General features: G+C 40.1%; 1 protein-coding gene across 3 annotated transcripts in view; it reads left to right on the top strand.

Moving 5' to 3' along the window:
- The window catches only part of ZNF423 (zinc finger protein 423), a 354629-nt gene that overhangs the window by 96374 nt on the left and 235469 nt on the right, over window positions 1-22786 (top strand). For all 3 annotated transcript variants that reach the window (XM_042437934.1, XM_042437933.1, XM_042437935.1), the window contains exon 2: window positions 8432-8491. In XM_042437934.1, coding sequence (XP_042293868.1) covers window positions 8432-8491 — 60 coding nt within the window. The remainder of the gene's footprint in view (window positions 1-8431; window positions 8492-22786) is intronic.

Genomic DNA, 22786 nt, shown 5'->3' with positions numbered 1-22786 from the left:
CCCTATTAAGGGTGGCAGGGAAAAACTCTGGCAAAGGGCCATGTTTCACACTGAGCCTTGCAATGAGGTTTAGGGGAAGGCCAGACTGCTGCTCTTTTACGCTCTCCAGGGAGAAAAAAAGAGAAAACTTAAAGTATTTGAGCTGAGGAGGAAACCTTGCTAGCACAGACTCATGAACCTGAAAAACATTTTGAAATCAAGCAAAGTACTAAATGAGTTTGCAAATGCAATGCCCAGTTTTGTTGACCTGGTGGCTAAATAGGGTTCCCAGATCTTAGGGTATGGCCTGAATCTCGTGGACTTGCCCCTCTTCTTCAGTTCTTAGGGCAGTGATTTCCAAACTTTGATTCTCCAGGTGGTTTGGACCTCAGCTCCCAGAAATCCCAGCTAACTTGGCCAACAGGCAGGAATTCTGGGAGCTGAAGTCCAAAACATCTGGAGGGCCAAAGTTTGGGAAACACTGCCTTAGGGCTCGGGACAGGGATCTCAGGGTGAGAGCAGTGTCTTGAAAATGCCAGCGTGGCATAGTGGTGTGAGTATTGGACTCCAGCAACCAAGGTTTGATTCCCTGCTTGGCCATGGAATGCATTGGGTGACCTTGGATACGACACATAGTCTCAGCCTCCGGAAAATAGGCCATATGACAGGGCTTTCTTGGCAAGATTTATTTAGAGAGGGTTTGCCATTGCCATCCTCTGAGGCTGAGAGAGTTTACATTTTCCAAGGAAACCCAGTGGGTTTCACAGCTGAGTGGAAATGCGAACCCCGTTCTCCAGAATGATTACACATGATGATAGGTGGACAATAGACAATGATAAACAAGTATATGATAGATAGATAGATAGATAGATAGATAGATAGATAGATAATCATAGATGAGCCAATGTGGTGTAGTGGTTTCAGTGTTGACTACGACTCTGGAGAGTAGGATTTCAATCTTAACTTGGCCTTTCTTTGCCCTCCTTGTGCCCTTACTGCTACTGCTACTATTACTTCTTCTCCTTCTTCTATTTTCTCTTTTAGCCTCCCCTTCTTCTTTCAGCAAATATCAGTTTATTTTGGAAATCCAATAACCAACAATATAATTGGAATTTTATGACCCCTCATTGAAAATACCTACACATCATTCATGGACAATGCAACACTGTTGTCTAAATTTAATTGTAAAATAAATGGCTCTATCACTTACAACTAATCCACAGGGAGGTTTACAAGGCTAGTACATGCATTATAGCAAGAAATACTGTAAAAAGAGTCCTTTTGTATAGCTCTCCTAATGAAACAAATAGTGGGCAGGTAAATGTTTGGCTCCTAAAACCTGCTGTGGGTTGCACCGACCCTTGGTGCAAACTGGGAATATCCACTTCTTATGTCCTAAACCCCTCCCCATATAATTAGGTTTGTGGTCAGGTGAAGAAGTACCCATAGATTTTTTAAAAAAGATTCCTCATTAGTAAAAGCTGATTCATGACCAAGACCTCCATCATAAGTAAGCATTCTTTGAGACTGCTTCGGGTGACTTACAGCTGAGCCCTAGGAAGGGTTCTGGGAACTCAGGCGAAGAGTCACTGGAACAACATGTGTATGTACTCTTGGCCCTTTTTGTGTACCCTCTGAGCACGCCTTTCTCCACTTTGCCTTTGGACTTGCTCTTGCTGGGCTTCCTGTAGTCTGTCTGAGCCCTGCTTGCTTAAACTGCCTTTGGGGCTGCCTGTTTGCTTTGTTATCCACTTGAATCATGCCTGAAGTCCAGACTGCCTTGTCACTTTGTCAGTTAGAGCTTGGAAATATTACTTTTTTGAACGATGCATCCACTGTGCATAACTCTGTAGCATTTTGCTACCACTTTAACAACAGCACTTCATCATAAGAAATGTGGGGATTTGCAGTTTGGTATGGTACTTGGATTTCTCAGTTGCCTTTTCCTGATCTACTGTGTTAATACTCCCTAAATATCTCACTAAGCTACAAAGGTGGAACATGTGTGTGTGTGTGTATGTACTTTGAAGTCACTTGTAACCAAAGGATGAAACTGCCATAGGAGTTTCCTGGCAACATTTGTTCAGAAGAGCTTTGCCATGGCCTTTCTCTGGGGCTGAGAGAGTGTGTCTTGCCCAAGGTTACTCAGTGGATTTTCATAGCCAAGAGAGGATTTGAACCGTGGTTTCACTGAGTCTTGGTCTATTACTCAAACCTCTATACCACATTGGCTCTTGTAAGTGTGAGTATATTCTATAACTGCTAGAACCAGGAAGATATTAGTAACATTTCCAAGCTCCCCCTTGCCTTGGAAACTAAGCTTCACTTGCAAAGTCATTGCTTTTGTTTTCTCAACATCACTTGAAGTAGGCCGTTGAAAATAGTAGGCATAGCAGCTCAGTTCCATATCTTCTAGAGAGATTCATGGTCTCTCTTCCATCATTCGATTTTTGTGTCTGTTGGTGGTGGTATGAGCCAAGCATTTTCTGTATTTTTAATTCTATTTTATTTTAAAAAATGATGTATTTATACTGCTGTCTGTTCTGGCTTTTGGAAGCTTTGTATTGGAAGCCACAGAACATATGGATGATTTGAGGCACTGCTGGCCAAGTTCTTGGCTTGCATTTTTTTGGGTCTCTTAATATGGCTTTAGCTTCCATGTGTAGTCAGCTGAGCCAGTGAAAGAATTGTCATTACTCCGATTAAAAAAACCCTGATGTGACACAAGGGCCAACCCGTTGCTGCTTCCTCTTGCACTTTTGTTGGATCAGGTATGTTTCTTCATCCACAGCAAATGCCTGCCTCAAAGGGTCTTCCTCCTTTATTTGTCTCTGCCAGATACTGTTTTGTTGTGGAGATCACTTTGAATCTTGGTCAGTAGGATATAGGAGAACCACCCCAAGCATATTCAGTGAAACTCTTAGGAGCAGATGACACTGCTTTCTTCATTTTCTCTTTTGATTTATTATATCTGTTAGTAGGTCAAAACTATAAAGTAATTGAGGCAAAATACATCTTTATTGTTGCTTGACAGCACACTTTGATGGCTTCATCATATATGAATGAGGATTAAAAGTCCAATGTTTATAGTGTTATCTGAGCTGTGCCCCAAGACCACTTATCACAATGCTGTAGCAATGTTTGTAGGAAAGGAGTGCATTGGTTGGGCAATTGACAGTCTTGCTTCCCATGCCAGTGTAGTCTTATCTCTCCAGGGCCAATGGTGTTGACATTTGGAAGTAAACCCTTTAGTTATCCAACTTACATGGTTTCTTCCTACAGATCTTCCTACAGATGTTAACCAGAGCGATATGAGAACAGCCATGATGGAATGGTTCCCAAACCACTCTGGTAACATGAATTGGCCTTTAGTAATGTCCAGATGGTCTACTTAAGAAGAGGATTAATCAGGACTGCTTCAAACTATGATAGTAATGTTACTTGCTGTCTTCTTTGTGGACATAGAGTTGTTTTCCCTTTTAGGGTTGTAACAGCTCCTTTCTCCATATGCTCAGGAGAGAAGCCAAAGCACATCAGAATTGGGGCAGTCTGTTAGTAAACCTTTAATTTTATTTCAGAGTTTCTTCTGAACCAATTTGGCTTTCCTGTTCTACAAAAGCCGATCTACTACTTGAAGGCTAGAGTAATCTCCAGTGTTTTCTTAATACTGTACAAAATTTTAGAAATACTCCTTCATTGGTTACATATGTTTATTGTTAGCACTTAGAATGCTCTCTGATAAGTGAATTCAGGTGGATGAGTGTCTCATGTCTTTATAAGCAAATTGGGGCTAACCAGAAATAAGGTAGCTGCTTCTTTTGGTTTGGAAGGTAATCTATAGTAGGGATGTAAAGAATTTTCATTATTTGTTCCCAGGTTAAAACAACAACAACAACAACAACAACAACAGGGTTTCCATCTGTTGGAAACCTCATTTGGAAGAATAATAGACCAGTGAGAATGCAGAAAATTTTTCTTCCAGTTTACAACAATACCACAATTTTGTGGAAGAATAGAAAAATGGGTAGAATTTTTGTGTGTCAAAAAACTTGTTTCCTTCACAGGAAATCCTTTTTTAAAAAACGCACAAAGCAGGTTTTTGTATAAAAATCCACATATTTTTGATGCTGAATTTGCTTTGCTTTGGATGTTTGGATACAGAGTATGGTGAAGGAATGTTTGTTTTCTCCTGCAGTAGAGAGAAAGCTATGAGAATTAGTGGAGGATTTACGTCATTATATTATACAAAGTCACAAGATGGTAAATTTTAAAAGAAAATTACATTTGCCTGATAGAAACTTGGAGAATGTTGATGGTAGCTAAGCCTTTGCAGAAAGGGAGGAGTAGGAGGGAGAAGGGAAACCTGAAGTAACCTACCTACCAAACTTGTTTCTGAAAATGGTTTGAGGCAAAGGATATTTGAGTCATTAGAAAGAGCCCTCCTGCCTAGCAAAGGAGGGAAAGAAGTAGAGAGAAGAGGAAGATAAGCAATGGATCTGCTCTAGTCTTTGGATGGGGCATACTTTATGCCCTCTCAAAACCATGTCCCTTGCTGTTTACCTATAAATACTTGGTTCTTTGTGGGTCCTTTATGAGAGTGGTGGCTTGAGTGGTCATCTGTGAACTCACACCCATGAGTTGTTCTCTGGTTGTTCACAGCCTCTCCATACTTTCTAAACTAAAGTCAAATTACACGTTTTAAGTGGAAACATTGCCCCGCCTTAGGGAACATAGGGCCCATGCAGACAGGTCAAAGTAAAGCTGCTTTGGGTCACTTTTGAGGTGTGCTGTTTAAATGACACATGCATCTTAAGAGGCCAGAAGCTGCGCCAAAGCTGCACTGCGGTCCTTAGGACTGGAGCATGCAGCATTGAAACAGCATACCTCCAAAGTGACTTTGTGACTTTGCAACATAGTGGTGAATAGTAAGCTAGTTTTTTGGGAATAGGAGATAGTTGTTGTTGAGACGTATATGATGTAACAGATTATAATGTCCTGAGACAGTGGAAAGAAATTCCTGCTATGATATGGTTGAGTAATGGCCACACCTTCAGAGAAGCCTTCCTGTGCCAAAGCTAAGAGCCAAGAGTCCATCATGATGGAGCATCATAGGCATCATCTGAATGAATCACCCTGATTTTTCTCATACAATCCAGAGTGATTATTTCCCTTGTTGGAACTGTTGCTTAGATGGTGATGGGCCCTGTGAGAATTGACATGAAGTTTGATTAAAAGGGGACTGAGACTGATTCCAAGAAGAAGATCAATACAAGGACTGCTGCTTAGCTGTGGAAGTCGAACAAGTGATACCCAGCCTCTTAGCCATGGTGTGTGTATGTTTTCTGATTGTCGTTCAACTTCTCATCCATGTTGAGTTAAAGGGGACTTTTTTATTGACTGGTGGCTCGAGCCTCGGAATTGAGGGAGGAAGATACAAACTAAGCTTGTCAGTACAAAGTGATCACTCCTGGTTTTTGCTTCATATAAACTGGTGACACCATGGTGACTTGTTGCTCCACAAGTCTGTATACTGCAGTTCAGAGATGGGTGCAGGTGTCCATTATTCCCAGTGCAAGTTTCTGTTTGTAAACATATGTACAGTTGGCCTTTCTTATACATGGATTTTCTATACATGGATTCAAGCATCCATGGTTTGAAAATGTTAAAAAAAGTATAAATTTCAAATATGAACCCTTGATTTTCCATTGTTTATAAGGGACACCATTTTGCTATGTCATTATATTTAACGGGACTTGAGCATCCACGGATTTTGTTATCCATGGGGGATAACCCCCTACTTCCTAACACTTTGTTTTGTAAGTACAGTCAGCCCTTGCCTTACGCAGGGGATCTGTTCCAGACCCTGCCGCGTAAGGTGAATTCCACCTATGCTTGAGCCCCATTGGAAATAATGGGGCTTGTGCGCAGTGGTGTGGCAGCGTGCGGGCCACCACGGGTGCACGTGCCCATTCATTTCAATGGGACGGGCTGCCCCTTGGGCCCCACGTGTGCCCCGTGGCTTGAGCGCCTATGCTCAAGACCGTGTAAAGCGCGGGCGCACTATATAGAATCATAGAATCATAGAATCATAGAGTTGGAAGAGAGCACTAGGGCCATCCAGTCCAACCCCCTGCCATGCAGGAAATCCAAATCAAAGCATCCCTGACAGATGGCCATCCAGCCTCTGTTTAAAGACCTCCAAGGAAGGAGACTCTATCACCCTCCGAGGGAGTGCATTCCATTGTCGAACAGCCCTTACTGTCAGGAAGTTCCTCCTAATGTTCAGGTGGAATCTCTTTTCCTGTAGCTTGCATCCATTGTTCCGGGTCCTGTTCTCTGGAGCAGCAGAAAACAAGCTTGCTCCCTCTTCAATATGACATCCCTTCAAATATTTAAATATTATCCAAAACTGTGTGGGCAATTTTGCTAGTTGAAGATAATCTAAATCAGACCGTTGCTTCATGAGTTTTTGAGTTTGGACAATAGTATGCACATATGTGTACGTTCATGAATATCTATTTGTCTCTTTCTGTGTGGGTAGTAAGCAAGCAAGGGAGCTCTATAGTACAATCCAACCCTCAAGTAATGAAATAAAATGGTAGCTTTTAATACAGTCAGTCCTCTGTATCTACAGATTCTTTATCCACTCGTTCAAGTATGCATGGCTTGAAAAAAAATTAAAGTATAAATTCCAAATAGCAAACCTTGATTTTGCCATTTTACTAGGCGATTGTAATTAATGGGATGTCAGCATCCACATATTTTTATATCCGTGGAGTGTCCTGGAACCAAATGCCAGTGGATAACAGGGGCCTACTGTAACTGCATAGGAGAACTAAAAGACATTGTGTCAGTTGGATGGAAAGTTTCTCTAATATTTGTTCACAGCTCTAAACTATAAAATTTGTTATACACTTTCCATATATTCCCAGTGTGTGTGTGTGTTTTTTTTTAAAAAAGAGAAATTGCATAACAGCATCCCAGATGTAAGAGACTAAGTACTGGCTTCATTAGAGAAGTGAAATTGTGTGGTAGATCTGTCATAAATACACTTTTCCATCAAAAGGCCATAAATTCCAATGGTTGAGTATTGATTGGGCAACACTGTACATTTATCATTCATATTAAAAAGATGGTTACTTTTTTCCAATTTCTTTTTAACCTACCCCTGCCCCCCTGCCTGCCGCCCCATTTCAATTTGGTAGCCTTGCAACAAGGTTGTTTTAGACCCATGGGGAAAGTGGAGCAGTAGACTTCCAGAATATAAAAATTTAATCTAAAGGCCATAAACTGCTTTAAGGTCTGTTCAGGAGACATCCATTATATACAGTTGAAATTGTGTGTGTGAATGAATTTATAATAACATGGCCTACACTGCAGAACCACATTTTAGCCAAGGCTCTATTCAGAACAAAGGTGTCTCTTGGATTTGTCTGTATGCGACCTTACCTAAACAGTTATTTTGGATTCAGCATTGAACAGAACAACAATTCCACTGCATTGAGGAGATAAGACTTAAGTTAACAACTGATGTTTTGGCTACTAGTTCTTGGACTTTCCTAAATGGTGACCAGCTTATTTGGCTCTTAGATTTCTGTTTTAATAAGAATATAGGAGCTTGCTTCACACTGAGTCAGGCCATTGATCTCACTTGCTCTACATTGAATACATATCCAGCTTGTCTAGATATGGTCTTTTCTAGCCCTACAAGGATATGTTAGAAACTGATCTTTAGGGACTTCTGCAGGCAAAGCATGTCCTCTGCCACTGAGCACGTTAGACTACAATGTGTAGAATATATTTAATCCTGTGCATAATTTTGCCTGGCCAACTGCCATTAAAAATGTACATAGCTTTGTGTAGGCAAGCCAAAATCTTTTCCCCCTCCCCAATAATTCATATTACAGTAGTTCAACACCCGCTGAAATGGAAGCTGAAAACTACATTGCCAAATTCATCCAAAGACTAATGGGTCTGCAGCACTGATGCAGATTAGGGTTCAGATTCGTACTTCATCTAGTCTCAGTTCATAAGGTATAAATTGGGAATACCCTGCTTTGAAAGGTGACTTTGGGCATGAATGAAGTGAAATGAATTTATACAAAAATAGAGTGCAGACTGAAAACACTGTAAACAGGTTTTATTAGTGGTGGACAGAGAAAGGCAACTTTGGGTGGTAATTTGAGGGTTTTTTCCGTGTGAGTATACAAACCTCCTGTGAAGAAATCTTGCCAAGAAAACCCCATGATAGGTTCAGCTTAAGGTTGCCGTAAGTTGGAAATAACTTGAAGGCATATAATAGCAACAAGTATAACCAATTATAGTAGCTGATTTAAAAAAACAACAATTATCTGATTGAATTTAGGTTGATGTAAATTGCTTTGAAGAATGCATTGCATTGACTCTTCTTTTTGTTGTTCTTAAAGTTCATATATCTTTTTTTTCCTTCCAGTTGAAGAGGGCGAGTCGTCGGATTTCACTCTGAACTGGGACTCTTCTGTGACCCAATCAGGTAAAGATGGCAGGTTCTGTTCAAAAACTGTTGTGGGTTGTGTCGCATTTCTATCTTTGGTCCCAAATCTATCCATTGCAACACAGTTTCTAGATTATTTCTATATGGCCAATAAAACCCATTATGTACAAACGACTAATATATAGTCTTATCCTCTTGAGAGCTATTCTTTCTTCTGGTGGGCACATTTAACTGGGTTATGACTTTTTCTGGTATGGCTGCTTTGAAGTTTCCTGTAATGGGCACTGTTACGCCGTCATCCCAATATCATTATATAAAGGCAACCTTTGATGAGATTTTTTTGCTCTTCGATTTCAGCATTGTAATGTTTGTGGATTTCTATAATGAAAGAAGTGACATTTACTGGAATGTCACCATTGATTAATTGAATATTGGTTCATTGGTAAAGACCCAGGGCTGGCTTTTCTGATAGTGTGAAAACAAATTGAAATGAAGATAAATTGTTAGAGCATTAAAGCAAACCAGCTAGCACTTCTGGGAGTGGAAGTCCAAAACATATGGAGGACCGGATTTTGAGAACCTCTGCTTTAAACAGTTAGAAGGTACTACTTTGAGGATGGCTGGATTCAGTGGACTTTTGCTCTGATCCAGGAGTGTGGTTCTTATATTTTGCCATCTGTGTAATTGTGAGAGGTTCACCTTAGGGTTGCCATAAGTTGGAAATGACTTGAAAGCACACAATAACAACAGTGATTGCACAGATTTAAAACAATGAGAGATGAAGAAAAACAAATAACAGAAGCTTTTGAAATTCGGCAATCCTGGTTTCTAAGGTTTCACTAGGCATTTCTTTGAACTTCCAGGCTTATATTTTAGAGGGTAAGGGCTGCAGACTTCATTTCCCCCCTTTCTCTTTTCCTTTTAACAACAGAGAGTGTCCTGTAGTTCATCCAGAGCAGACTTCTTCTTTTTTTTGGTGACTTTAGACCCATGGAATACCCATAGCTCTGTGCATAATTCTTGATTTAGTGTTGCTTATGAGAGTATGTGGGTCACACACAAGATTCCACAAAGTTTGCATGGTCAAGGAACAGTGATGAAATGGGCATCATGGCTGTGTGTGGATTCACCTTTCAGAGGTAAGAAATGCTTTCTGATGTGCAGAAAGAATGAGCGAAGGAGGAACTGCAGCCCTGTTAATTTAAAACATCTGGCGAAATGATTTGGTTTGGTAGACTTTTTTTCATGGGGGTGGGTGGGCAAAAGGGAATGTTGTTGATTTGGGCCAGGGCACAAAATGAAAAGTGAAGCATGGTTATTCCTTCTTTATTGAAGTTCTACATCACTTTACTGGTGCTAATACAAACAGGAAGATCATAAAAGAACATAATGAAAGTCCTGCACACTGGGACCACAGGGCTGGTTTCAGTTACTGAATATAGCTTTGGAGGCACACCACAATATGGAGAGCAACTCTACAGTATTACCCCACGGTTTATTATGGCTTTTTAATAGTTTTCCCCCCCATGCCTCCTCTGAATAGTTTTTCCTTATTTTGCTCAAAAGCCATGTGTGTTACACTGCATAAGGCACAATCAAAGGGAAAAAGTATTTTTAAAGGGAAGATCCTATCACTCAGTTCAGTCTACGCAATGATGATTGTCAAAGCTAACCATTTGTACTGACAGTGAATATATTGTCAATTTCTGTGGGTTGGAAGTGAAACATTGCCCTGTAATTTATTTTAATGAAAGAGGAGTAATAACATTTTTCATTTTAATGTTCTCATCCGAAATAGGATGGTTTTATTTTGACCATTAATTTTTGGGAATCCTGGTTTAATAAACCATGAGGTGAAAAAACAAAATGCCCAGGCAGTAAGTGTGTGTACACAATCCATTCATTCTGAATTTGCTGACGCTAAGAAGCCAGGGAGAGTGACGTAGTGGCCAAACCTGGGGTTATATATCAGTATGCCAAAATGAGCCAGGATTGTAAAAGCCAACTGACACAAGTGGTTTGTGGCTGCAGGAACAGTGCAGAGTACTGCAATAAGAGATGTAGAAGACTCAGATAAAAATGAAGCCTGGAGAAGCATCCTGGAGAATTAGAACATTTGCTTTCTTTTTTGTGATGTTTTGGTTAGTTGTAATAGTAAGATATGGTATCTACCGTTGCATTTCCCTTAATGGAGAAATGTCCTTACTTCCAACTTTTCCTGGATTGTGCAGTGTGAGCCCTCCCAGAATTATATTGATTTTGAGAAAAAATGGCACTGAAAAATTGCCATCTGGCTGAACTAATATACTTCCGACATGGATGACCTATTTCTAATGCGGACTTGCAAGGAGGAGTTGCTCAAGAGGTTTTATTAGGATTTGGCTCTCTTAACTTGCATCCTACTTGCTCCAAGGATTGTACAGATGTATTTTTCTAACTTGCTCAATCCATTCTCTCTGCTGCCTTCACAGCCTTGTAAATCAAATGGTAAATTGGCATTTTTTACTCGATTAGAATTTAAACAGGAACTGTTGTTCTTTCTTGTATTATAAAAGCTAAGAAGCCTTTTCTACTTTTGTAGGTTTCCTGATGTCCTGAGTTCATAGTGTAGTTATCTGTTCCTTTTTAATGACTTCGTATAAGCACTTGTGAATTGATTTTTTTTGTGGTGTAGCATCTAAGGCAATAAAACTCATGCTCTTTCAATGAACTCAGTCTAAAAGGTACAACTGGACCTTTTATTATTTATTAACAGCAATATCATTTTATTAGTTCAGTGCCTATGGTTATAATGTGCCTCAGAACATGGCCCCAAATACTGCCCAATGCATGGCTCTTAAATCATAATCACCATCATCACCATCTTTATTCATGGACAGCACTGTAGTTTTACACTGATGCTTAGAAGCAATTCCTATTGAATTCAGTGGGACTTATTTCCAGGTACAGCTCTAGAATATTAATATCAGTGTTCTGTTAATTTCTTTAAATCCATTATGCTATTCACAAGGTTGTAGAAATTGTGAAGACTAAGATCTTGAAGAGGACAAAAAGAAAATTTAGAAAATTGTCAGTCTTAATTCCTGTTACGATGATTAAATTTCACAAGAAGCATTTTGCTGACAATGGCGTGTTACAGACCGCCCAAAACGGCAGCAGCCAATGGCAGCAGCCAAACTGCGTGATTCCCGGGCGCAGCAATAAAGAAGCGCCAAAATGGTGCTTCTTTCTGCGTCCTGGAAGTGGCGCCGCAAGGCGTGAGGCGCGCACTCGTGGTGTCACTTCGTGACATCAAAATGGTGGCGCCCATCTGTATAGGGTGCCGCCATTTTGACGCACTCGTTACGCATGAGGGGCAAGGCGCATCAGGAAGCCCCCCTTGCGCGTAATGACGGCGCCTCATGGGCCCGTCTGTAACGCGCCATAGTCTTCTTGTGCCTCTGTGTTAGAAATTGATTCAGGTTCACAAAAATATTAACCTGTATACTCTTGATCCACTTTTCCTAGATTAGTTAGTTTTGATTTTATAAATTAGGAGTGGATATTGTCTTCCCTGCCTCCCATCCACTGCGAAATGGGATGGAGCCATCCAGGTGTCAATGCAATCTAATGGACATCTGAATGGCTACAGGCCTCCCATCCCCTTTTTAGTGAATCTCCTCACCTGAGACTCTCTCTCTCTCTCTCACTGGTTTCCATTGTCTACAGCTGGATTCCTTTTATTATTATTTCATTATTATTAAGACCAGCACAGGTACTTTCTTATCTTCTACATGTGCTTTCCTTCTACAGCAGGGTAGGGTCCCATCATGCAAAGCAGAATGGACCATAAGAAGAATGCCATTGCCATCAGAGCAATGGTATATCTAGTTCAGCATTGTGTTTCCCAAAGTGGAGGGCAAACCATATGCAGGACACAGAGGCAATAGACATCTTCTGCTGTTATTTCTCAGCAGTTCTCAGAAGGGGCATACATACATTGTGCTGCTGTTAGTCTTATCCCAAATTAATTTATATAAACCTCTTTTAAAGCTGTCCTTTAAAGTTGGTGGCTAGCTTTGGTAGCATTTTCCATTGTGCTGTATGAAAAGATCCTTCCTGAATCGTCTTGAATTTCTCAGCATTTACTTTTACTGAATGACCCCATGCTTTTGTTACCATCTTCCATGCTTTAGCTTGAAGATCTACAGAGAGACAATGTGGTGTAGTGATTTGAATGTTGGTCTAGGACTCTGATAGACCAGATTTGAATCCCCATTCAACCATGGAAACCCCCGAGGTGATCTTGGGTAAGTCATAATATTTCAGTCTCAGAGGAAGGCAGTGACAACCCCCCCCCCCCAACAAGTCTTGCTGAGAAAACCCTGTGAGAGGTTTACCATAGAAATGACTTGGAGGCACACAACAACATCTTCCATTCCCCTGATCTTTGATGCTTTCTTCAGAGCTTCTTCACTTGTTTCAAAACAATGATATGATGGGGGATGTTTGGCTCGGCAGTGCTACACATGAAAAAAGATCTTAGAGTTATTGTTAATAATAACTTAAACAAACACAGCAGTGTGATGCTGCAACAAAGAAGGCAAATACTATTCCAAATTTCCAAATCAAGGATACCAACATTTCCACTGTATTCTGCACTAGTCAGGTCTCATTTGGAGTAGTGCATTCAGTTCTGGGCTTCAGTATAGACAAGCTGAAGCAGATTCAGAGGAAGGCAACAAGGATGATGCGAGGTATGGAGAACAAAACATATTAGTAGAGGTTGAAGGAGCTGGGCATGTTCATTTTGGTGAAGAGAAGACTAAGGGGTAACATGATTCCACTCTTGAAATACCTCAAGGTTTGTCACATAGAGGAGGAAGCACGTTTGTTCTCTGCTGTCCCAGAGGGTAGAACTAGGTTTAATGGTTTTGAAGTTACAGGAGGATGGGTTTCAATTGAACATTAGAAGGAACTTCTTGACAGAGCAGTTAGGCAATGGTAACAATTACCTACAGAGGTGGTGGAGTCTCCTTCTCTGGATAGCTTAAAAAAGAGGTTGGACAGCTACTTGCAGGGGATGCTGTAGCTTGAAGGTCTTGCACTGAGTGGGGAGCTGAAGTCAATGGACCATGGAGACTCTTCCAGCTCTTATGATTCTACTCTATATGCTGGTAACCGTAGCAGTTAGGATGTTGTATGTGGGAATCCTTTGCTAGTGTGGTGCTCAGATTGTGCTAACCATTTGGGCACAAGACCAGTGCAGACTGAGGCCAGCGGTAGTTTGGGGATCGGCTAAGTGCACAGCCCCTCTTGCATTTATGGTGAAGATGGATGGTTGATGTGGTTCCAGAGCACAGTGGAGGCTTGTAGACAGCACATAAGGAGTTAGAACAGTACTCTTTTGGAGTTTGTTGCAAGGTGAAACTGAAGTAGATTTTTTGTGTTCCTGAAATGTGTTCTTATGAGGATATATTCTGGGGACTACTATAAGCAACTTTCAGAAGATAGAGAAGAGACAATTTCATATTTGGCCATAACCTTTTGGTACTATGAGTGCAAGTTTTGTTTTGCTTTTGCCTCACTTTCTCATTTCAGAAATTTGTATGTTAGGGAACAAGGGCAGCTGTGCAATAATACTGCAAGAGGTGTCTATTTATTTATTTGCTTTAAAAAGTCTTTGTACTGGGAGAGAGATTTAAACCTTGCCTTCATCACACGCTTCAAGGACTCCAGAGGGATCTTGCCTTTTGCCTGTAAGAGAAGATTACTTCCTGTGACTGAATTTTAGTTCATATCTGGACAAGCCCAGCAGAAAGTGGAATGTTTTTCTTTTGAACAACTAAGCTGTTAGCTGGAGTGACAGAAGATCCCCTGGGTTCTGTGTTCTGTTAGAGACTGACATCCTGTGGCCGCATCACCTTAAGGACATGGAGAACTATGAAAAATTAAATTCTTCAGACGTGGCTCTTTCAGACCCCACAGCTGCATGCCGTACGGTGGTGCTTCAATGTGCTCACATCTGTCATGGAAACAGACGTCCCATAAATCGATTTTTAACATCCCTTGTGGTGTGGTTCTAGAGGTGTTCACAGCCTGCTGAGGGAGCAAAACTTCCCTTCAAAATGAACAGGCATCTGGCATGCTCTTTTGATGCAGTAATGCATTCTATTACCTGGATTTTGAAGTGGCTGTAGGCAATGAATCCTAGTTGGAAAATCAACCATTAGATAATGCACCATACCAAGAAGACGAAATTTCCATACACAAAAGCTAGTTTCTAATGCCTTTGTTCACGAATGACCATCGTTAAAACTGAACTTGCCACTTCATTTCCATGCACAAAGGATTTTGAATTTGATTTGACATTCTCACACACCAGTGGCATATATAGGTTTGTCCTTGGCTTTCCACTCCACCAAATGCATCTGAAGAAGTAGATTTAAGTCTAGGAAAGCTCATGCTGCCAAATTCTATGTTTCAATTAGTCTCAGTAGTACTACAAGATCTCTCTACATACCCATACCAAGAAGATGTCTGGTAATCTATACAGTAGGTTTCAGAGTTGAATCATATGTAGTACTCCAAAACTGGAAGTCGAGTCAGAAAAGTTGAGACCAAGGAACCAGACAGAAAGCAAAACTTGATGAATCTATCAGAAAGGTGAACAGTGGGCAGGGCAGAAGATGTAGCTGAGGATGCAGTGTTAAAAAAACACGGGAATGCATGAACACTTAAAGAGTTTGTTGTTTAAGGCTTGTATGTTATCCTCAGGTCTATAGGCACACAAGTAGGCTACATATACAACTACACAAGATATGGAAGGATCAGAAACTCAAAAGTTGATGTTCCTTGTATTTTCTGATTTTTTTAAAAACTCAACTTCATGAAATATATGTTTGAGTATTATTATATTAACTTCTGCTTGGGGAGTGTTTAAGTGCACTGGTAAGTGGTATAGAAATGTACTTGCTATTGCTATTCTTTGAAGCCACGTTATGTGGTAGAGATGGTTCCCATACTGTAGAGGCCCTTACAAGTTTATCAAGATGTAAGGAATCTGTGGAGATCCTGAACCAAGACTTCTAGCAGAGAAGCACCAGTTCCTTATCTCTTATACCACCAATGCCCAGTGTCAGCCATAATTCTTTCAGGTTGATCTTTGTGCTTTAAAGCAGTGCTACATGAAGTGATGATCTGTGCCATGAACAATCAGTTAGCAGTCCATGGTGAGTTCCCAGGAAAGGAAGAAACAATGATATCCAATGAGCCTAAATATGGTACTAGTCCATGGTGCATAAGAGCCAGTGTGGTGTTTTGAGTGTTGGACTAGAACACTGGGAGACCAAGGTTTGAATCCCTGCTTGGCCATAGAAACCCACTACATGACTATGGGCAAGTCACACACTCTCAACTTCAGAGGAAGGTAAGAGAAACCCCCAAGCAAATTTTGGTCAGGAAACCTTGTGATAAGGTTGCTTTAGGGTTGCTGTAAGTCAGAAATGATTTGAAGGCACAGAACAAGAACAACAAACCTATAGCAAATAGGACTAGATGAAGCATCAGTCTGATCTAGCCGAGCTCCTTGTATATCCTAATAGTGATGCAAATGGCGCCTGGCTATTTAAAACTTTTGGACTTTGATGTGTTCTTATCTTGGATTATGTTACTTACCTTTGATAGTTATTTGTTGTAGCATGACATTTACTTGCCTCGTACTTTGGTACTTTCCAGAAACATACTTTCAGAGGGATCTGCTGAATACTGACATTAAGGCTTCATACTGCATATACAGTCACCCCTCCATATCCACAGATTCTGCATCCACAGATTCAACAATCCATGGATTGAAAAAACATACTTTTTAAAAAAAATTCAAAAAGCAAACTTTGATTTTGCAATTTTATATAAGGAACACCATTTTGAGTATCCACAAATTTTGGGATCCATGGGGAATCTTGGAACGTAACCCCAGCAGATACATGCTTCTTTAAGACATACTTGTTTCTTCCATTCGTCTTCTACAGTGTACAGAGTACAAAGGAATGTTGTAGCACCTTTGAGACTAACTGAAAGAGAAAGGTTGGAAGCATGAGCTTTCATAGACCAGTGCCTACTTCCACAGATGCATGTATACAGTGTGCCCTTGTTGCATTAATTGATAAGAAAGGGGTTACTTAAAGGTAGAAAGTTTGAAAACCAGTTCTGTAATCCTGTATTTTTTTCTTCTGGTTCCAGTCTTCCTCCCACTTCCTTCAGAGATAACCTTTTCAGACTTCAGCTTTCTCCAACAACTTTCCTTCTTAAATACACTACCATTCAAAGACCCTGCATGCCACCTCTTCCAGAAGACATACTTCCCTCTATGAGGTCAGATGTTGCTGTGGCTTGCAAACACAACAGGAGGAAGTCTCACCTCTCCCTCTCTGCACCCTTTCTCTAACAGCAGCTGGATTTCTGGAAGGGAAAAAAAGAAGGTTCATTTTTTATTGTTTTCCTCCAGCGTAGTGGCCAAGAAAAGGGATGAGGAAAACTGTAGGTGTTTTTTTGGATACAAATTAGATCTGTTGTTCTAGGAAAGCACAAGGGAGCACAACTAGCAATAATGGGATGAACCAAAGCATAAGAAAGCTTAGGCTGAGTATTAGGAAATCATTCCCAGTAGTAAGATTGAATAGACTGGGATAATCTCCCATTGCTGAGGTCATTTTCCAGCAGAACCAGACAAAAAAGCAATTGAAAATGTAACTTAAGAAAGGGTCTTTGCATTGGCAGGATGTCCAAATAAAGCTTGGTTATCTCCTGATGGCTGGATTTAGGCAGCTGTTTCTCCTTCCCCAGCCTACCCCTAATTGTGCAATGACTTTTGCAGTTCCCAAGAGCCTATGCGGGAAAAGGAAAGGCTCCAGCTTCAGTCACTAGCTGTCTCTTACATCGATTTGGGGAAAGAGTCCCACTTGAAACCTTGGAGACTCACTACTAGTTGGTGTAGAGCAGCCTTCCAAACCTAAGGAATATGTGTTGACTTAAGATATTGCTATACTTAGCCAAGAGCTGTGCTAGCTAGTGATGATGAGAGATGTTCACAGTTCATTTGGAGGACACTGGGCTTCTGGTGAAGGCAGGTATAGGCAGTATTGTTTTAGATGAACCAGTGTTCTGGATATAATGGAGCCTCTTCTGTTCTTAACCATTCTGTGTCTTGAATGTAGGCTGTTGTTTATGCCATCCTTGTGGTGCTACCTACCTCAAGGAAAGCTATATGACAGTGATTCCCAAAGTCTGTTCCTCCAGGCATTTTGAATTTCAGCTCCTTAAAGCTTCAGCCATCTTGGCCAATGGTCTGGGGTTTTGGGATTTGAAGTCCAAAATACCCCGAAAGTCAAAGTTTGGGAATGACTGCTATAAAATAAGAAAGCTATTCACATAACAAATTAAATTTAATACTTGCTTTCAAGCAAAAATTAGAAACCTACTTCAAACGATAGTTTTTGATTCCTGTTTGGAGGGCACACAGTCACCATGGTTTGCTGATGGTGACCCTGTGGATGAGACATCTCCAAGAATACCTATCTTCCACTGCCTTGCCCAGATCCTGCAAGCCCTTGCCCATTACCCCCCTGATTGAGTTGCTCCATCTAGTTGCCAAACCCTGGTATAAACCATGACTTTCTGTCACACCTGAATAGGGCCATCCTCTAATTTGCTAAACAAATTATAATCTTGCCTAGAGATTTCAGCAGTGGAAGAGACTGGAAAATGTCCAGTCTTCATGTTGCATTGACAACATAAGTCTTTCACATCATTAAAACTGTACTACTTTCAATTTGGCCTTGACTGTTGCTAGCTTTCCACAATGATGACTGAGAAAGGCATTCTGTAAGGGGAAATAAATTAGGAGATTAAGCTGTAGCAGATGATTCATAGTTGGGTAAAAAGGATATTAGAAAAGCCAAGAATTGGAAACAGGAATCTTTTAAAAAACAACAACCATACATATGTGCTCACACACACCTTTGTAAAGGGAAATACAAGTCAAATAAGTATACTTTACACCTTGTACTCTCATTTGTAGACGAATTATCTAGGTTAACTACGTGACTGAAGTGAACTGCAATGAATCGCTGATTCTTTTTTCTTGCTCTGTTTGGAAATTAATGATTTTACATTTGTTTCATTTTAAAGAAGTCCCAGGTGGTTTGCATTCACCAAGACCATAAGTTCAACTTAGATTTGGACATCCATTTTGGATACGTATTGCTATAGCTGTATAGATTAAGCATTGATTCTCATCAACACATAAATGGGTTAGTAATCTTTGTAGGGAAGTTTTAAGCATATGGAAGACAGCTAAAGGTCACACAGAAACATTTCTTCTGTCCCCTTATTGTTCAGAGAAGAAATTATTGTTGTTTTTTAATCAGATCAGCATTTGGAAAAGTTTCTTCTTTGGACTAATTGTAGTAATGTTTTCAAGATATTCAATGGATCAGCAAGGGTTGATGGACTCTACATAGGTCAGTGTCTGTGACAAAAGTGGAATGTGACTTCCCTTGTTCCTTTCCCATCCTCAGTGGTGAAAGGAAGGAGAATAAGCTATCCCAAATCTACAGGAGAAGAGGTTCCACCTAAACATTAGGAAGAACTTCCCGATAGTAGGAGGTGTTCAGCAATGCAACATGCTACCTTAGAGAATGGTGGAGTCTCCTTCTTTGGAGGTTTTTAAACAGAGACTGGATAGCCATCTGTCAGGATTGTTTTGATGGTACAGTTGAAATTCCAAATAACAAACCTTGATTTTCCATTTTATATAAGGAACATCATTTTGCTATGTTGTTATATGTAATGGGACTTGAGCATCCACAGATTTTATTATCCACAGGGGATCCTAGAACCAAATCCCAGTGGATAACAAGGACCCACTGTATATTCCTACATGGCAGAGGGTTGGACTGGCTGGCCCTTGTGGTCTCTTTGGACTATGACTCTATGGTCCCACCCTTTCTTCTGATTCTTCTATTTCTCTAGACTATTGACAGCCCTGCAGGCAGGTTCTCTCCAGCTGTCTACTGAGTATCTGCGTGCAAGAACTCGGCTGTGTCACAGCTAGGCTTCCTCACATGAAGACGCTCAGCTTGCTTTGTCTTCTTGTTTGATGCTGTGCCAGTTGGGAGACTCTGTAGCATTCTGGACTGCTCCCTTTACATGCAGGGAAAATCATTGGAGGTTCCCTAGAACCAATACTGAAAATACACTATCAGTTCCTTCACTACTGCTCTATCATATAGTTCAGGGATGGGAATGATATAGCTCTTCCAATGCTATTAAGATGAAAGTCACACCGTTTTTACCACTCATTGTGCAAGTCAGGGCTGCAGGAACTTGGGAGCCCAGCTTCTGCAGGACCTCACAATTTTGCAACCTGATATTGTGCTTCAAGTCGCCTGTTGACTTATGGCGGCCCCATGAATTTCATATGTTTTCTCAGGCAAGGATACTCAGAGGTGGTTTTGCAGTTCCTTCCTCCAAAATATAGCCTACAGTACCTGGTATTCATTGGTGGTCTCCCATCCAAATACTATCTGGGGCTAGCTACAAAGATCAGATTGGATCTGAGCACTTTAGGGTATTGCTTAGCCTTGGTTAATAGGTTTTTTTTGTCTTTTTCTTTCCATGAATGATCTATTAGCCTGAGCGCTCTTGATGCTTGCCGTGGACAGTGATTTCTGTGTCATATCCAGGAAAATTGCTATGCAGTATTGTTTGACAACCTTTCACATAATAATAATAATAATAATAATAATAATAATAATAATAATAATAATAATAATAATAATAATAATATTTTTATTTATATCAATATATGGTGTCATCCTTATAAGCTGTTAAATTTGTCCAATTGTTCCTGCATTTACTATTCAAACAATCCTTTGACAAATCTGTATATATATTGTCTTTCCAGAAGGGAATGCTACAAACATGTAAAATCAAGGTGGAGTGTTGAGTGGGGCTGCAGCAATGATGCAAGTCTGTTTTTACCCCATTTATTGTTGTGTGCCTTCAGGTTGTTTTGAACTTGTGCTAGTCCTAAGGATAACCTATCACTGCGTTTTCTAGGCCAGATTTGTTCTGAGAGAGTGTGACTTGCCCAGGCTCACCCAGTGAGTTTCCATGGCTGAGCTGGGGTTTGAACCCTGGTCTCCAGACTTGTAGTCTAATGTGCAAACCAATACACCGCTCCGGCTCTCTTTACCCCATCTATTTCCCTTCAGACATCCGTCTGGCCATTTTTTCCCTTGAGTGCTAGCTTGAATCTAGTTGAGTGAGGAACAGTTTTGATTTTTTTTTTTTTGTAATTAGCTAAAAGCACTAATGATACTCTGAAACATTTTAGCTGAGCAATAATTTCATTCTAACAGAGCAATCAGTTAAATTTAACCAAATTTGCATATCACTACAACTATGATGGTAGCTGCTGATGGAAGACTTGAATAATTTTTGTTGTAATAGTTCAGACCCACACTTTGCTGTGAGAAGAAAGGTTTTACTTGATTAATTTGCTGGTTAAATGGATGAAGGCTTTCATATAAAGCTATATGAGCAGGACTGTGTCATGTTCATCTTAAAATGTGCTCTTTTGGGAAAGGTAAAATTGCAGGGAGACCAGCTTTGAGTGAGCTTCAGTCTAACATATTAGCTTTAGAGTGTTGCTGTTATGGAGTAGAAGTGGGATTTGGAAAACTCACCCCATGGACTTAAAGAGATGCTTTTTGTTTGTTTGCACCCAGAGCTTGGCTCCATTTGTTTCTTGGAAGGGAAAAGTACAGCAAACATGTTAGGCAATGGGCTGCTTGAGAACACAAAGCAAGTATTGAAAGGGGTTTCCCCTTTAATTTCCACACAATGGGCAAATGAAAGGAATAATTCAAATGTAGATTCATTCGAGGATTTGTTGCTAGTTAAGCATTTGTCTCGCTCACAGTTCTCTATTGCAAGCCAACAAGGCATTTTAACAAAGATAAGTTCACCAGAAAAATATGGGTGGAGTACATGATAAAATACACTATATGTAATATAGCTCTGAATAAACCACATGAAATGAATTTACGTTTATATGAGTGTTTTTAGTTTTTATTTTGTAATGTCCTGCATTTTCCTTGAATGCCCAAATTTTGTGGTGCCTTGTCTTCCTTTACAGTTATGACATCTAGTCACCCTGGACTTCATAAGTTTCTTAGGCAAGGAAGACCAGAGGAGGTTTTGCCAGTTCCTTCCTCAGAAATATAACCTATAGCAGTTGGTATTCATTGGCGGTCTCCCATTCAAGTGCTAACCAGGTCTGACCCTGCTTAGCTGCCAAGATCAGACAGGATCTGGGAGTGGACTAAAATACCAAAATAAAAATGTGCTCAAGAGCATTTGATCAAATTAAAAAAGATACAAAAATAGCTTTGTTTTGATTATATATCTATATTGTATTGGAATTCATGTGTTAGAGGAAAGGTTCACTTTCACTCAAGTCCTACTGAACTCAGAAGGTCTGAACTCTGGAGGAATTCATGGGAGGTTTAAACCTAGAATATTTAAATAGAGTTCTTCTGTAAATATGATTCATTGACAAAGGAAAGAAATATCACGGTAGAACAGCAATTCAGGCTTAATATTGCCAAACAATGCTTTTACAATGAGTTGCGCTTTCACTTCAAGGATCCTTAAGTACTGCATTGCTAGCAATTTATGACTGATAAAAATGAAAGACTCCAGTTTATTGATACTTACTCCTTGCTAATGTAATTTGACTGTAAAGTGACAATAAATGAGCATATTTTCCACTGCTGCCAGATTTTATGTGTTGTATTTGTAGAGTATTGCTTGTCATTTTGTTCACAAAGCTTGGGAAATGGTAGTAAAAATTGGAAGGATAAAGTAAGCCTCCTCATCCCAATTTTGCTTCTAGTGAACAGTTGATGATATAGACATAGGAGCCTGAAGAGAGAACAGTGTTTTAGGCAGTGGGCAAAATAACTGTGTAGTACAGGAGGGTAGATTATTTTTAAAGGATGCTTAACAAAAACCTTAGCTCCTGCAGTTAAATGAGAAGGAATAAGTGGTTGCTTATGATACATATAAATCGTTCCAACGGTGCACTGAAGAAAAAAAACATCCTGTAAAATGTTATACATTAATATATTAATTTTTTAAACAATAAAATAAATGTTTGATTTAATTTTGAAAGAGAGGTTCTGGCTAAGATACAGAGCGATACGATGGAAAACCAGCAGAACACTGCAAAATGTAAGAACACTGTGTTTCCTTCCTTGAATTACTTTTGTGGTGTTCACCACGGGATTT

This window comes from Sceloporus undulatus, chromosome 8, assembly GCF_019175285.1.
Source record: "Sceloporus undulatus isolate JIND9_A2432 ecotype Alabama chromosome 8, SceUnd_v1.1, whole genome shotgun sequence".
In the NCBI taxonomy this organism is placed as follows: Eukaryota; Metazoa; Chordata; class Lepidosauria; order Squamata; family Phrynosomatidae; genus Sceloporus; species Sceloporus undulatus.
This window is presented reverse-complemented; position numbering and strand designations above follow the sequence as displayed.